The following is a 17501-nucleotide window of genomic DNA, read 5'->3' as shown; positions in this document are numbered from 1 at the left end:
AAGAGCACAGAGTTGCACTTGTTCATTATGTCGAGAAAATAGCCAATTAGATACGAGACACAAATTCAATACGCTGCTGTGTGAGTGTTGAGAACAGATGAGTTCTTAAGTAAGTTTGATAAATTAATGCCTAACTCCATTCGTGTGGAAGAATATGTCCTAATTACACATTTCTATAGCTTTATTGGCCATGACATGATATACAATCAGAAGTGTCAATATACTCAGTGGGTATATATTCTATAGCTAAATGTTTGCAATGACATATATCTTATTTTTGCAGCGACAATACAGCGATGGTTTTCAAGTCCACGTAAAATGATTTTTGTTTCCTGAGTGTTTATATTCGTGTGTATTTATACCTCTAGAAATGTGTTGAAACTTTACACAAAAGTATATTATAATAACTGTATTTTTTTTTTAGCAGCAGAAACACTTGCTTTCCCCAAAACAGGGAGAAAGTAATTTTCCTGTTCCCTCTATATGATCACTGCTTCTCATATTAATACTTGCTTTGAACATGACCTTTTCCCACAGTTGTCAATCTTAGTATCACTTGTGTTGATTTTAAAACATCAGAAATGGTCCAGGAGAGAGGTCCAGGGCTATCATCTATAACCAAAAGAACTCCCCAACATGACACTCATTTAATTTCTTCTGTGTCTCTATAGGAAATTGTACGGTCAATAACTGTATAATGTGGGGGGGGGGAAAACCGCACACGGTATCATGCCTTTAACATGACTGTATTTGATGAGTATTTATACATGAAATACTATTACCTGCTCCTTTAGACTTTTACCGAGTTTCAATTTTTCACATATTAGGTTTTTGTTTAATAAGAGGGTAAAGCTGCACTTTCTCTGACCTTTCTTTCCAAAAAAATTAGACTATCAGGATAACTGATCCTAAAAAGAAGAGGGCCAGCCACGAGCCTCATATTTCTGCGTGTTCGGCTGCCGGGCAGACATCATGCTCCTTTTTTCTCTGAAGTGTTTCTCTTCCTCCCACAAAATACATGTTAGAAGATCTCAAGCAAGCTCGCTGCTGCTGCCTGACCCTCTAACTCATTACGGGGACATGAATTCAAATTGCCAGCAAAGAAGCTGCCTTTTTATCTTCCCACTGACTGACAAGCGACTATGAAGTTCTCCAACGGGATTCCAAGTTACAAGCTGTACTGCTCACTGGAACAATTCCCCCACTGGCGGGTGTTCCCAGAGGGCAGCGTGTCACATACAAGGCATGGTTTGCAAGTGCAGCTCTGAAAGTGCACATTTTCCATCACACTAAAAAACCGACATCAGGGACTATAAAACAAAGCTGTCCCTTTCCTAACAGCATTAGCCTTCCTGCAGACTCCTTGGAAGTCTAAAGCATTCCCACATATAATTATTTTCTTTACCTTCCCAAGAAGAAAGAAGAAAAATGCCTCTCTACCTTTTATTTTTTTCCCTTTTGTATTTTTTTTTTTTTTTTTTTTTTTTTATGCATCAGTTTATTCTGGGAGGAAAGGCATCTAAGAATCAGACTGTGTGCAAAGGGTCTCTGAATTTCTCTAGGTAACCTTGAAAGAGATACTGCATTTTCATGAATTTTTGAGGGTTTTTTTTTTTAGAGATTCACAGTGTTTGTATATACTGACAATCTAAAGCGCTATTTCTGGTGACCCACAGTTCCTGGAGAAGGGAAGCCTATTCTGGGTACAGGTATTTTAAGATAGTTAAAAATATGCAGTCAGCTCCTTTAAACCCTGCGGTGCAGACTTTACAGGTGCAGTTTCAGTCCCCCTTTATTTTCTTTTGTTTCTAGATGGGCACATCCAGATGGATGCTAAGGAGCAAACGCTTGATACCGATATTAGAAAGACATAGTCATTCTGATTTCAAAGGAGGACATGTTTACGTATCAGAGATTAGGGAATGAGGAGGGCGGTCCTATTTCTACGCCTCTACTTTTTCTACCTAGAAAAATCCTATTCCGGCTTTAAATCGCCCACCCCCTTCTAGATGTTACCACTGTAGAGAAAACGACACGCCCCTGCTTCCCACACTGTAACTTCAAAAAAAAACGAGAATCTTCCACCCCTTAGTACTTCCCTACCACTAGCATTACATCTCAGTCCTAAATAATCTCACCTTCGGGGGTTTCTGTTTGTTTGATTACCACTCACAACTCCTGGAGAAAGAAATGCAAACTATGACAAGGGGAATTGAGCATTACACAGCCACTTAAGAGTTTTCCTGGATAACCACTGAGGGCCCTTTTCCCCTTGTAGGCTTCTACCTTAGGGCTCTGACTCACCCCTCAGATAACTTCCTGCTCGGTCATTGTAAAACATTTAAAAACTGATTACATACAAAGAGAAGATGGGAAGAAGATAAACCATTCTTAATACAACCACCCAGAGATAACTATTGTGTGTGTGTGTTCTTTCCAAATTTCCAGTTCCATTTTTAAAAACAATTTTCAAAATTAATCAGGTTCTTACAAGCAAAGACAGCATCTGATTAGTGTGAATTTCATTATTTGGTCTCCCTGTTTCTTTCTCTACCTCTCTCTTTCTCTGTCCACTTTCTTCTACCCATCTCTTCATACCTACCTCTTTTCCTCCCTTCCTTCCTTCTCTTCCTTTTCCTATCCTTTCTTTCCACTCTTCCTTTTACAAGATTTATTCCTTGTTGAAGGTCTCTGCAATGGGAAGGAAAAAAAAAGAAAGAAAGAAACTCCTAAAACCTACTTCTTGTACCTTTCTATATTCAGAGAGAAGAACTTTATTGGGGATCAATAAAATGCTTCAATTTCACCAATATGAAGTTATCAAATCAATCTTTTTTAAACACAGTATTTCCATTTGCTAATGCTAAAGGATCATTTTCATTAACCTCTCCCCCCCACCCCCATAATCCACATTCCCTCCTTCTCAAATAAACATCTTTATTCTGCGCTACCACACAAAACGGGATTAGGAGAAAGAGGCATTTAAAGATGAAAACTTAGCTGCAACCCCGTTTTTTCAGAGCCAGTAAGAGTTAACAGCGCACAAAGGACTCAGCAATTAGCACTCCCTGGTGTTTTGCCTTCGAAGCTCAGACACAAAACAATCTGTCAGGTTATCAAGCAAGGAAGATCACTTCCCCATCCATTCAAGAGGAAAGGTAATGAAGAATGAAACTATCCGTGCAAGACTCCACCATAACTGCTCAAGAAAAGGGCGGGACATGGTGTTGTCTAGTAAGAATAGAATCAGTGCATAGAGTCAAAAGAATCTTGTCTAATAGAAAACAGCATTTGTACAAATATTCTATAGGACCTCACAATATTTCATTCTCTTACTAACACTATGTTCTATTTTCTTTCTTAACAAGTAGATGGTTTTATAACTGTAGTTGAATATATTTTGGAAACATTATAAATTATAAATTCTCACCACACATTCTTTTCATCTACCAGTTGATAAAAAAATTACAGTTTTAAAAAGCTACATGCAAGCCATATTTTTACTACAATCTTGTCAGTTATTTTAGTTTTTATTCCTAATATTACTCCTAAATTTACACACTTATTTAAAAAGAATCACACACTCAATGTTTCATGAGGAATGTTTCTACACTTACATATACACGTTAATTCATATATGTGCAGAGAAAAAATGATGAGGTTAAACTGATCCCTGGGAGTTCACTATTCACCTGTGCAAGGTAAGTGATGCATTCTTGAGAGCCACGGAGCACAGACCTCATTCCAGGTCAGTAAATGGCACTTTGAGACCCCAGAAAAAATCAATTTGCATCTTATGTTCCTCATAATGAAATGTATGTTTCAAACCAGGTAGGATCTGTCAGAACTCCATGCTAATCTTCACTTTTATGGGAGAAATTCAGGAAAAGCAGAAGTTATATTCTACTATGTGCCAGTGTGGGTTGGGCAATCTGTTTATCACTGGCATTTGCCTGGGCTCTCGCTCTGTCATTCTCCCTAGGTTTTCATGCTCAAGTCATTCTAACCCATCACTGAAGCAAAGGGTAAGGCCCACTGTTTCCAAAAATCGCCCGCCAATTAGCTCTGTGCACTTGTCACACCGGCATCTGGTTTCTTTCTCTCTTGCCTCTCACACTAGAGAATGATTTGCTTTATCGTTTCTATTTGTTGGCAAATTCTATGGGGCAGAGATCTTTGAGGTCCCATCTTTGGTGTCACTTTACATACCTCTGATTTGATTAAAAACTAGTTGACAGTCTAATTAATCAGGTTATAATTTTCCACCTGGTGAAATTTCTGTGCTCTAGAGAAAATGACAACAAATCCTAGTAACAAAATAGCTGCAGACGCTTGTTGAGGTTAAAAGACATTTATATCATCCAATAAGTATAAATATGTGAAAGTATGGTTTTCTAAAGACAGGTATCTGAGAGTGAACTCCATGTAACAGTTGTTCTTTTAAGTTACTTTGTGTGTGTGTGTGTGTGTGTGTGTGTGTGTGTGTAATTTGCATATTATAATTTACAATTATATATGTAATTGTAAATTATATAAAATTATATATAATCATAAAATATCAATGAGTAAATTTAACAAAAAGATATAAGGTCTATATGAAGTAAACTTTAAGCTCTTGTGACAGACACAAAAGACCAACAGAAAATATAATCATATCATTAATTAGAGAAGACCAATATCATAGAGACAATATTCTAAGTTAACCTAGAAATCCAATCCCATCCTTCTAAAAATAGCATAAGGACTTCTGGGGGAAGTTGCAACTTATCAATACTGTTTGAAAGAAAATTAGAAAAACATGTAGAAAAATTCTATAAAATAAAAACAGTGAGGAGGACCAGACTTACCAGGCATTAAAATAGTTTTTAGACCTTCAAAAATGAAAATACTATTATAATGTAAATAAAGATACAGATCTGTTCAGAAATATTTATATGCAAATACTCAAACCTGGGACTTTGTAAAGATGCAAACTCAAAACATTTAGAAAAAATATAGATTATTTAATAAATGGTTTTGAGACAATGGGATATTTTCTGGCAAACAATGAGGTTTGAGCCACATATTACATAGTATCTCTGTATAAATTCCAAATATATTGAACATAAATTTATTTTTAAAAAGTGTTAACGTTAGAGAAAACAAAGACAAAAGGGGAAAAAAATGCTACTCACAGAAAAAAACCCTACAGCTCAGTAAAAATATGGACAAATGATACAAATAAAGAATTCACAGAAAAAGAAATACAAACAATGTTTTAACATATGAAGTAAGTTCAAACTAACTCCAAACAAGAGAAGTGCACGCTCAGGATACTATCAGATACTAGTTTGATGTAATCAAATCAGCACCACGTGTAGATGACACAGCTGCTGAGTTCCTGGCACTCCCATGTTTCCCATGAAAACAAATCTTATGTCCTCCTTTTTTTGAAAGTTGACAATATCTAAGTTTCAAATTTACATTGCCTTTGACCTGGCAAATCATTTCAGAGAATTTTTCATACTAATATACTTACAGAAGTGTGAAATGACATACCTACATCTTTATTCATTAAGGCATTCTTTGAAATAGCCAAAGATTGGAAACAACTTAAACGCTCATTAATAGGGAATTGGTTAAACCCATAATGGTATAATCTGTACAACTAAATAGTATGAAGTTGTATAAAGAATGAGGAAGTTCTTTAGGTACTGATGTGACAAGCTCTTTGAAATTATTACGTTACAAAAACGCACAGTGCAAAACAGCGTGTATAGTTTAGTATCATTTGTGTAAAAGGTATGTGTGGCAGGAAAACTATAGATATTTGTGAATGGGGAAATAAATATATATAAATCTCTCTCTACATATATATATCTGCTTCTATACGCATATTTATAGAAGCACGTAAGAAACAAAGTACACTGAATTCCTTGGAGACTACAGCACAGTTTTGCCACTTTTAACTTATTGTTTTCTTTCTTTTAAATACTGATTCATGAGACTATAATACCTGGTCAGAAGCAAATGCTTTGGAAGGAATCACACTTTGAAATGGGCTGCCTTATGTGTTGTTACAAAATTGAATGTTGAGTTTGTAAAGTTTGTGGTTCGGGATCTAAGTTGACATGTACAAAAGGCTCCTTCACGAGGGTCTTACAGAGCTTGCCCACTATTCTCGTCTATGAAACAGGGACCAGGCTGCAGGCCCATTTAGTTTGAAGCTAGACTTGCCTCCTACCAGCTGAACTTCTGTCTTACGTATTCCAACCACCACAGTTTTATCAGCCATCACAGAAAAAGATGAAACACAGTGCTCCATTATGCCAAGGAAATAACCAATTAGCCACTAGACAATTCAATAAGCTTTGTATAAATCTAGTGAACAGATGATATCTTAAATAAGTTTGATGCATTAATGTTTAATCTGTTTCTCGTCGAGCCACGAGAACCTCCCTCTCCTCAGTGTGTCACCGAGCTGCTGGTGGGTGTCAGGACAAGACCATATTTGAAATCCTCTTACTTCCCACTGGACACCCGAGTTCCAGGGACAGTGAACCAATGCAATGAGTTTCCTGGGGTCTGTCCTAAGATGATCCTTTGGCTTCCAACCTCACCCCATCCCTACCCTCGAGGTGAACGCACACCGCCGAACTCTTTAACTCAAACCTTGTAATTGCTTCCAATTTGTCTGTTTTGCTTTTGGCAATTAACAAACTGCAATGTTATCAGGAAGGAGTTCATCTCATTTATAAGACTAGGTTTTCCCTCCACTAAAATATGCAGGCACTCTGTTCTTTATTACCAGCAGGAGATAAATGGCCGGTTTTCGTTGCTGAAGAATATATAATGGTTAAAAAGTCACTTTTTTCCTCCAGCTCTCCATAAATCACAGAACTAGTCAATATTTAATAATGCTTGCCTTGGTCTGGAGTCCCTTGATCACCCCTGTCATGTGTAATAGCTCCCGCTCCGATATCTTTGACATAAAAGCCCAGCTTTAGTGCAATACTAACATGTAGAGGGTCATTACGGATCGACATTTACCTTAATCTGTGACTGCCAACCATGAACCGATAAATTCCAGCAGATTCCACTGGGAGAAATCAGTAAACTTCTCAGTGGAAAGAACTGAAGGAAAATTCTGCCTGGAACAGAATACATTTTCTACAAGGGCTGCTCTGCAAATGGGTTCTGACTTTTGAAAGTTCTCCTGCCGCACAGCTTTGCAACATTTAATACCGTTTTGATGGTTTGAGAGACGGGATGACAACCGGAGATGACATGACTTAGAAGGCAAGCAGAGATTTTCTCTGCAAAAACAATGCAAGATGAAACATCAGGCGGGATATGACTCTTGCATTATTCACCCAGCTGCCTTGGCGGAAATAGCTGGGCTGTCATGGGTCCGGCCTAAATGTTGCTTCTTTTTTCCAAATCGATCCTCACTCCTTCACCTCATAATCTTACAAGTGCTTCACAGCAGAATACATCAAAGCCGTGATTGCATAAAAGAGGGACACGCCAGTCTTTGAGGAGATCAGCTCAGCCTCCAACACACGCTCAGACTCACAGTCCATTTGCTCACCAACACACTACGCAGACAGGAACACTCACTTCGAACTCAGAAAAGTCTGTGCCTTTTTTTTTTTTCCTCATCTGATTTACACTTCGAGGATACTGCTGAGTCCTATAAGAATAGTGGTAGGTAATTCAGAAACAAAGAAATGTCCCGAAGTCAGAGGAACATCAGTGTTTTGTGAAGACCACATGTGACTATGTCTAAGGAGCTGCGCATTTAAGACTCACTATAAAAGAAACACTAAAAACATCTCCTTTAAAAATAGTACAGCCACTTCTGAAAACGATTTAAGTAAACACTAGATAACATAAAAAAATTAGGTTTCCAGGAAAACACATACTTTCATTTTTTTATGGTAAGGGTCCCCTAAAATAAGCATCACACCTAATCAGACCTAACCTCACATACTGAATCAGATAGAGTTCGATAATAGTTTCAAGGAACCTATGTTGTTTAATCCACATCCAGGTAATTTATTGGAACACACACCAGCATTACCAACTTAGTTTAGAAATGTTGAAACAGTCATAAAAAAAGAAAAGAAAAAAAAGTTTAAGAGGGACTGCAAAATTAAAGCTCAACTGTCTGCATGAATAACGCTGTCTGGAGGTTTTCACCATTTACTAAACAAGGGGAAGAGAATATAGAATACACACCAGACCCATCTTTCTCAAACTCGAGTGAACATCAGAACCATCTAGGGATTTGTTCAAACACAGAGGACTGGGCCCCACTTGAGAATTCACCTTCGTACCGTTTATCAGATGGAGCTGTACCTGCTCCTGTATGGCCCACACCATGAGAACCTTTCATCATTATGGGTTATTTTTAGGAAAAATTAAGAAATTAAAACCTGTGGGTTACAACAAAAGATTTCAAAAGGAAATAGTTTTCTCGTCTTACTGGAGTTCAGAAATTACGAACAACTTACCTTGATCTGCAAAGAACATCCCGGTAAAAAGGACAAAGTACGTTAAGTGTCCATTCGGGTGAAGAGGTGCTTCCCACCTCACGTGGGCTTTCCGGGACCCCTCTGTTTTGACAAACACATTTACTGTTCCTTCAGGAGGCGCTTCTAGAGTTCGATTTTCCACCTACGAGGACAAAAAGATTTATTTTGTGTTTGCAAATAAAATAAGTACATGCTCCACTTTGAGCCTATTTCTTCAAAGAATCTCTTTTTGCTGTGAAGTAAACTATTTTGACAGCAGCATCTTGTATGAATACCTCATTTTGTCAGCAGGATCAAAGCGTACCTCATGTTTTCTTCCTCCTGCTGTGAAAGCTTAGAGTCTGGGCTCCTGACCAAGGCAGTTGTTTGTGATATTCAGAATATGTGCATCAACTCACACTGTGATGGTGCCCGTGGCTGTCCACGGCCACAGACTATTTCTGGGACGCTCAAAAACAATTTATACGGGACTGCAAAAGAGAAGAAATGCTAAGATCTGTTTTCATAAGTTCCTGCTGACTCGAGTGATAGACTTCTGGGCTTTGGCAAAAGCCACAGCAAGCATCTCCACACACACACATGCACACACACGCACACAGTCACATATGCACGCACACACGAACACAGGTACACACATGCACACACATGTATGCACACATGCATGCACGTATGCACACACACGCACAGTTCTCTGACCTGTGTTGCTACTAGGTATGTAAAGATGACACCATGCCAAACGTCAAAAAATAAATGTACCCGAGTGACTCCATCCCTAACGTATAATCACAACACTCGTTGAAAAGCCATTAATACAGTGCCGTTAATGAACCGAGGCAGAAAAGAACAAAAGATGAATCCTTTGAAGAGAAGGACTCTGAAATAAAATGGAACCTAAACTGCACAGTGGCCAGAAAGATACGAACAGTTAAATAAATAAAATCACTAAGTGACCAGAGAAAAAGGAAGTTTTATAAAAGTAGAAAGGGGTTTAGAATATCTTAGAGTCTGAATAACTAGCTTAAATTTGTTAACGAATCACCACAAACTCATAAGCATCACTCATAAATGTCTGACCTTTTCAGACTTATTGAGTATGTTGATAATTTTGACCTTAAGCTTAAAGTGCAGGCCCATGTCTCACAAAAAGGTGATCAAACACGAAATCCTTAGGCAGGCAAATATTCTCAATTATGAAACCTTCATTTGTTAGGGCAAATACACTTTCCCAATTATGAAAATAAATGTGAAAAAGACAGAGTGTTAATTTTTAATAAGTATGAGGTCACGACATGTTTTATTTTCATCTGAGAAAGGCTATGGGGTTCCTTAGATCTATAACTCTTACTCATTCTTTTTAGTCTAATAGCTATGTACAAAAAATGATCAAGAAGCTTAACTGGAAAACTATCAATGCGTCATTTTAATATTTCATAACAACACAATTGGTTTCATTATGTCCACATATATAGTTCAAATTATTGCATAGACAATGATTTTAAAGGGTTCCAAATAAAATGAGACTCAAACAGCTAAAGAATTAGGGGCAATTCCAGATAACTATATTATTATCCTCACATATCTGGCTATTTCAAAATATATTTTTTAAATCTCCTTAAGTATCTGGATAAATACTCCAGTTTTTGCTCTACATTAAAATTAGTAATTATACTGTTTTATTCTGACTCAGTGTTTAAAATATATATATATATATATATATATTTCTTTCTTTCTTTCTTTCTTTCTTTCTTTCTTTCTTTCTTTCTTTCTTTCTTTCTTTTTCTTTCATCTATCTACCTTGCTTTAAAAAGAATGTTAGAAAAAAGCATTCTGGAAGACTGGTTTGACTTTTACCTGGAAATCTCCCTTGACACAGGAAAACAAATGTTTTTTGAGAACAAATGTGCCATGAAAAGATATAAACATTTTAATAAAATTGTCATTCTTGATAAAACTCTTACCAGGTATCAGAAACCCTTGTGCAAATGATATTTCATTGAACTTTTCACAGCAACTCTTTTTTAAGCAGGTTTCATTTTCCTTCTGTAATAGCTGAGAAAGCTGAGGCTTAGTAAAAGAGGTCTCACCCACTGAGAGATAGGGAGTAATTTCAGGTAGTACTAGATTTTCCATGTAGGGCTTTTCTGGACCATAACATATACTGCAATTAATATTCAGATGTCTTACATAACAGATGTACGTGTTTGTTTATCAAATGAATGTGAGTATATGTCTGTGTGTCTGTGTGTGTTTATCTGTGTAAGCACGCCATCACCAGAAACCAAGCCAGCTTTTTAACCATATGACACAGCAGTGACCTAGAGTTTCCAACTTCATCCTTAAGAAAGGCTCCCTAGGGAACCAAGACAACGACTGTCCCAATCACAAAACTCCCAACTTAGACTCCACCAGTGCCATCTAACACTGGTTAAGTGGAAACAAAGAAACAAAAGCAAAGCGATGTTCCTATGGACAAACCCATTGCATTTTTTATAGAAATACAAAATACGAAGGGTTTCTCTCTAACAGAATTCAACAATATAATCAAAAGCAAGGAAAGCATTTAAAAAGTTCTGTTGCATTTTTTTCTTCATAAATTCAAACTTTTAGTTATAAAACTCCAATTATTGGATTTAACTTGACAATGAATATCCCTTAAAATTAGGATCAATTGTAAATTGTTTTTTACACTGGAGCTTCTTTTTTAAAAGCCAAATAAAGGCAAAAACTGAACAAACCACAAATAAATCTTTCCCCGCCCCCCAAGATGGGTACAGAGTAATTTCCACTGACCCACAAATAACAGGTAATAAACTTGGTAAGGCTAAGGGAAAACAAACAAATAAACAAACATATTGAGCTAATAAGATGTTAAAATGGTATAGAATTTATGTATGCGTTTTTATTTTTAATATTACTTTATCAAATTTGTCCCATTTTACTATTTGTTTTTATTATATGAGCAGTTTGCCAATTTTGAGGGTGAACCATACCACATTTGAACCATACCATATTTGCCATAGAAAACACTGAATAGTATTTCTCTGTATGCATGTTAAATATGTAAGAAATGTAAAATAAACAGGCAGCTTTTCTAAAAACCAAGAGTTTTATCATTAAGAAATGTCGTTAGGTGAACAAAAAGTTTGACATCTTCAAAATTTATTCTTTGATTTCTGCCAGCAAAAGATTTAAAAATAGAAACGGCAAAACTTTTGTTTCAATGAAGTGTTTGTTGTAATACTGGGCTTTAGATAAAGAATGCTTTGAAGTGATATGGGTAAGCCATCACTACATTTGGCTGAATTTTGTTGAATATATTGTAACTGAATGATAGGAAAGTCTGGCTCTTAAGATTGATTCATAGATTTCTTAACTCAATAAGGACACATTCAAAAAACTCATCAACGAAAAAAGACCTGACTCTGTAATACCCTTCCTGTTTGTGATGGATATGTAGGGCCATTTAGAATACTCAGATATGTCATCTCCTGAGGGCATATAGTATCTACCGTAATTGGTACAAAAATATTTTAGAAATCAAATGAAGACCACGGGTTTTAACTTCCTGGCAGCATCAAGTTGACTCGTTTTAAATAAAGACATTGCTGTTCAATTTCAGCGATTAGAGATGAATCATTGACTTGGGAAAAGCATTTGCATACTAAGCACAGGATCAAGAAAAGTACCAAGTACCGAGGGGAGAACATTGGTCTGCTTCACGCCAGGCCTGAGCCTAGAATGGACGAGGCAGAGTGGGTTCTACAGTCCGATTCCCTTTTCCCCTTCCTATCAGGGCATAGGGACATTTGATTTCTTAAGGCTAGCGTCACACCTACTATGTGCACGGGAAACAGATCAATAACCGTGTCCCCCTTGTTTAAAGTTTCCGGAATATCAGGAGGTGGGGTGGAAGCCATTGTTGGAGCCAGAACCACAATTTGCAATTTCTATTTTTGAAAAAAATCTAAGTTTCAAACACTTATGAAGTGTTCTTTTTGTTTCTTTTTCTTTTTTCTCTTGAATGGAGAAGAAAAGCTGGCCTATTGCCATTCCTGCTTTTAAGAGTAAGTAACCATCAGAGGGTCTGGGCTATAAAATACTTAATGGCAATAAAGATAGCAGGATGGATGATGTTAGCTGCTTGGAAAGCAACCAACTTCTGAACCGGAATGGGAGGTGTGATCAAAAAATAAGGAAGCAAAAATTAAACAGTAGAGCTGTTTTTCAAGGTAATATTTATACAATACACTTTTCAATGAAGACAGAGTACATTAAAATGATAGCGCATTAGCCAAGATTGCCAAAAAATATCTAAAACTAATGAGTATTTCCCTTAAAAGAAGCTAAATTGAATTGATCAAGAAAAATGTAAAAAGTGATATTTTGAAACTACAGAACATCATGTTAGTCTATGACAATTATGTACTATCAATTGGATTTTTAAAATTACACCAGTAATAAAAAGTATAATTTGTCTATCTTTTAACTACTAATGAAATGCAGATACGCGTTATAGATTTCTGAAATGTGGATATCAAAAGCTGATATTAATGTAATTTAAATACTTTTCTCATGAAGCTCTATCACACTAGTGAAATTAAAATGTTTTATTCTAATAGATGAGGTGAACTCAACCTCTTAACTGATTAACATGCTTACTGGGGAGCAGTGTTGTCATATGGTGGCAGTTATGGGCTTTCAATTATTTTCACTTTTTTAGCACAAACGTACTTAGATGCAGAGCCCATTCATAGGAAGAAAAACATCCCCTTCAAATACATTCCTAAATTAGACACGTTGCATGTTTGCCTGCTCAACTGGTTAACGCAGCTTTCGAAATTTCAGTGAAATGTAGATCCTTCCTTCACTAGACCTCCATGCAGTCCTGAAATCCATGTTGAATATAAAATCTTGGTGACTATTAAGTGACAGTTTAGAAAAAGAAAATTGCCCACCCTGCTTACAAGGCAGTTGTGTAGAGAGTGCGTCACCACCACTTATGTCTTCCTGAAATTTCCTGTCATCTGGAATACACGCATGATACACGCACACTCACCAGTGGGCCCAGAGCACAACCTCTGGCTGTGCAGGCTTGGACTCTGAAGGAATGGAAGCTCCAAGGAGCAAATCCGTACGCATGACATCTGAGTTCTGAGGAATTGTGAATTAATACACCGTCCAGATAGAGCCCGTAACTTGTGATAACACCTGGAAAGATAGTATGATTAATAGACAATAGTGATGAATGACAGAGAAAGCAAGCACTTCGCATGGTTTCTAATTTCATGGAATCACAGGATCCGCTAGTTCCCTGAGTCTAAACTCTGTCTGTTTCCAAAGGATCAAGCAGGCTTCACACCCTTGAAAATCAAATTGTTAAGCTCATTATGATGGAGACAGAAACAGAACCCAAGAGTCCCAGGGCGGGAGTCTTTCTGTTGCATCATACTAACTGCTGCCATGTGTGTTCCATGTCAAGAATGAATAAGTTAAGTATGTTTACAACTTGTATTGCTTTTCTAAAATGATACCCTTAGTGCATGAGCTCTAGAAGTACAGTGACCTTATTTTTTGATGCATTCTGTGTTACTCAGGGGGTGGGCAGGCATTGCTTTAACCTTCCTTCCTAACCTGATGTGTCCTGTTTAACCTTCTCCACACAGCACTGACAGAATAGAGGCTGTGCTATTATCGCCATCTGACGGACAAGACAACTCAGGCACTGGGCTTGAGGTCACACAGCGGGCAACTGTTGGACTCGGGGTTTGGATCAAGGCGGTCTGGCTCTAGACTAGATGGTTACCTGGAAATCTGGGTTCCTCACGCAACTATAGCCATGTTCCTATCTAGAACATTAAATCATGTAAACATGGTAGCCTTGAGCAAATTGCACAAATTATATTTAGGAGACACTCGTGGGTGTCATAGAGAAACTATGATTTCCTGGTTTGAATGATCCACTAAAACTTATGGCAGAAGGAAAGTTCTGTGCATTTTCATGAACTCAACTAGTAGAGCTGTAAGAAATCGGATGGCTCTTGAATATAATCATTTGACTTATTCAATCAAAATATTCATTAAAAGGAAGTCGGAAATCTATGTTACTGGAAATAAGGAATCTCCAAACTCATTAAAAATTATACTGTGGGAAATAAAACTTTGCTTACATGCTAAATTAGAACCTCTTTCAAAGTAAATTAATGGCTGTGGCCTCTTGGTGTGTTCTTGAGGAAATATCTTAAATGGTCCTCTGTTAGATAGTAAATCACTGCGAGCAGACATCGGAGACTCTCCCATATCACACAGTACATCCCCATAACACTTACCTACTTTTTACTGTGTTATTATTATTATTCCTTGTTTAATTGCCTGACATTCCAATGGACCAAATGATCCCCAAGACGAGTTTGATTCCTTCTCACCTGTGTATTACTAGAATTTAGCACCATGCCTAAAACATAGTAGGCACTTAATAAATATTGACTGAATGAACAAATTAATGAACATGTAGCACCGTAAAACATCAGCATCCAATCTAGAGTTAAATTTAAGGCTATGGGAAAAAGAGATACCTAGATACCTGAAGTGTGAAAATAAATTTGCTAAAGAGGTGATATTAAAAAGTAGCTCAGAGATAGAGGATTTGCAGAAGTCACGAGTTCTAAAACAAAAGACCCCAGCAAAGTTGCAGGCCATCAAGGGAGTCCCTGATAGCTGCCTTCCGGGAAGCCCAACTCAGCCTTAGGAACACAGATCCCGTCTTCTCAATGTCCTGGACATAGAGCCAACCTTCATCCTTCATCATATAAGGGCCAATGTTATGTCATATTTGGGACCCCAACACCTGGAGCCTCTTCCCAAGCGTCCTTCCTAGGAGGGAACTGCTCACTTCTGGAACCTGCTCACGATGTGCTGGCAGCACCATCGTTGATGAACTTGGAGAATGCGGCACGCACTGTCAGGACATCCTTCTCAATGTTGCTTTTGGTTAAAAGATCATTTTTCTCTAGTGAGTAACATGGCAAGGGGAATCATAGAAGGTAGTCAGAGTGGTTCTCTCACTATTACACTTAATGGCCGACTCAAAATAGTTTTGCTTTCTCTGCCCACAAAATGTTTACATCACGGGGTTGCAACTAAGGCAGCAATACATTAGAAAGTGAGACTATTACCTGGCAACCTGGGCTCCTCGTGCATCTGTATCAATAGGTGAAGAAAGAAGTCACTGTGGAAGGAGAGTTTAGCTGTCTGCTACATGCTGATGCCCAGGCCATTCTACACTTTATCTGACAAAGTGTAACGAGACTAGTATCGGAAGTGTTCAGCAACCCACGCCAGGACCACTGCAGACGCAGACCCTTTAATGATGAAGGTTGGAGTTTCCTTGCTAGGGAAAGAACGCCAAACAGATGAGCTACCAGCTGAGGGCAAACGGAAATTATGAATATCAACTATGGACTTAAACTAGTTCTAGAAACAAGAATTGTAGATGTTGCCATGATTTATGTCTTGCTTATTACATATATAATAAGCAATTGCCCCTCTTGCTTTTTCCTATGGATTTATATAAGGAACGTCAGTGGGTGTTAATTTACAGTTTAAAGTTGCAGAATATCCAGGTGGGGTGTGTCTAACCTAAAAGGGGAGTTAACACCACCAGGTGGGGATATGGTGCTGGAGGGAGAGCATCTTCCCTCATCCGAACCTCGTGGAATCATGGGAAGTGGAAGCACAGAGCGATTACTATTGGTTGGGGAAGGTAATGGAAGGACAAGAACGGGCAGACGCTGAATAACTAAGCTGGTTAGTCATCGAATTCATCTCATCACAGCCCCACATCCGCACTTCTGTTGTCTGCTCTGTATGCTGAGCCCCACAGCCTGCAAACTGCATGTCCAGTTCTCTTGATTGGTGACTTCCTATCAGGTTTCCCCAGCAGGAGGCACTGCTAGGAGGGCAGAAGCAGGAAGAAAGAGAACGTCCAGCATCCTGCTCTAAGAGCTGAGGCCTGGGTGACTGTTGCCAGGTCAGCAGCGGGGCAGAAGCAGCTGCAGCCTCAAGCAGTCCGGGAGGCAGAAGTCCTTCTTGTGCGTTCTCATTCCACAGTAGTGGATTCTCGCCGGCACTTCAGCTCTGGCTGGGGCGGCGTCTCCTGATCGTTCAAGCAACAAACCAGCAAACTCAGCCCCAGGCAGCAGGGCAGGCAGCCAGGGCAAATAGCAGCTTGCTGACAATCACCCTGTCTGTCCTTCCAGTGTCTGCGTCCTCGTTGCTTTCTGTTCCTCCAGCCCTTCCAACGTGCCTGTAACCGACTCCTCATCTTAAATAAAGTGAGTCTTAAATACTTAGCACGTTTACTGTCTGACCAAGTAGATCTGGGTCGACACATCCTTTAGGATGAAAGCTTTTCTTTGAATTTAAATAGACAAATACTTTAAAAAAGCTATTGTTATGACCCATTTTCCTTTTTGGAGATAACTCGGTACAGTACATCTTTCTAAGGGAAATCAAGCCCATTTCCCTTATTTCCAAAATGTTGTGAGTCTTCAATTTATTATTATGTGCCACTAATGCTTCCACAAAAGAGTGTGGCTGCCAGTATCTGTCCCCTTTTATTCTACTGTGACCATCTATAGTAAGTCTAAGAACGCTTACAGAAAGTATTTGATTTAATGCCACTTAATACTTGACACACAAAAGCACACATGAATTAAAACTAAGAAATGAAAGATGCACAACGAAAAACCAATTATTTCATATAAAATTTAGGAGAAGAAAAATGGATAAAAATCACAGTAATAATAATGACAAGAAATTATCTTGTGCCAGCACTCAATCACTGAATCCTGACACACACACACACACAAAATCTTACATGCAAATAACGTGTTGCAGAAGATCTTAAAGAAATTGGAAGACACCTGAATTGCTATCTACTTGACCTACTTTTCAACATTGAAATAGAAAGTCTCCAAATCAATATTT

At 38.0% G+C, this 17501-nt stretch overlaps 1 protein-coding gene across 1 annotated transcript in view; it reads right to left on the bottom strand.

Moving 5' to 3' along the window:
* The window catches only part of USH2A (usherin), a 580537-nt gene that overhangs the window by 257542 nt on the left and 305494 nt on the right, over nucleotides 1–17501 (bottom strand). Inside the window, exons 36-37 of the mRNA XM_088799150.1 lie at nucleotides 13573–13724; nucleotides 8496–8658 (exon numbers count right to left, since the gene is read on the bottom strand). Coding sequence (XP_088655276.1) covers nucleotides 8496–8658; nucleotides 13573–13724 — 315 coding nt within the window. The remainder of the gene's footprint in view (nucleotides 1–8495; nucleotides 8659–13572; nucleotides 13725–17501) is intronic.

Source organism: Rhinolophus sinicus, chromosome 6 (genome assembly GCF_057876585.1).
Source record: "Rhinolophus sinicus isolate RSI-liver-muscle chromosome 6, RSI-T2T, whole genome shotgun sequence".
Taxonomy (NCBI): domain Eukaryota; kingdom Metazoa; phylum Chordata; class Mammalia; order Chiroptera; family Rhinolophidae; genus Rhinolophus; species Rhinolophus sinicus.
The sequence above is the reverse complement of the archived record's forward strand: the minus strand, read 5'-3'. Positions and strand labels throughout refer to the sequence as shown.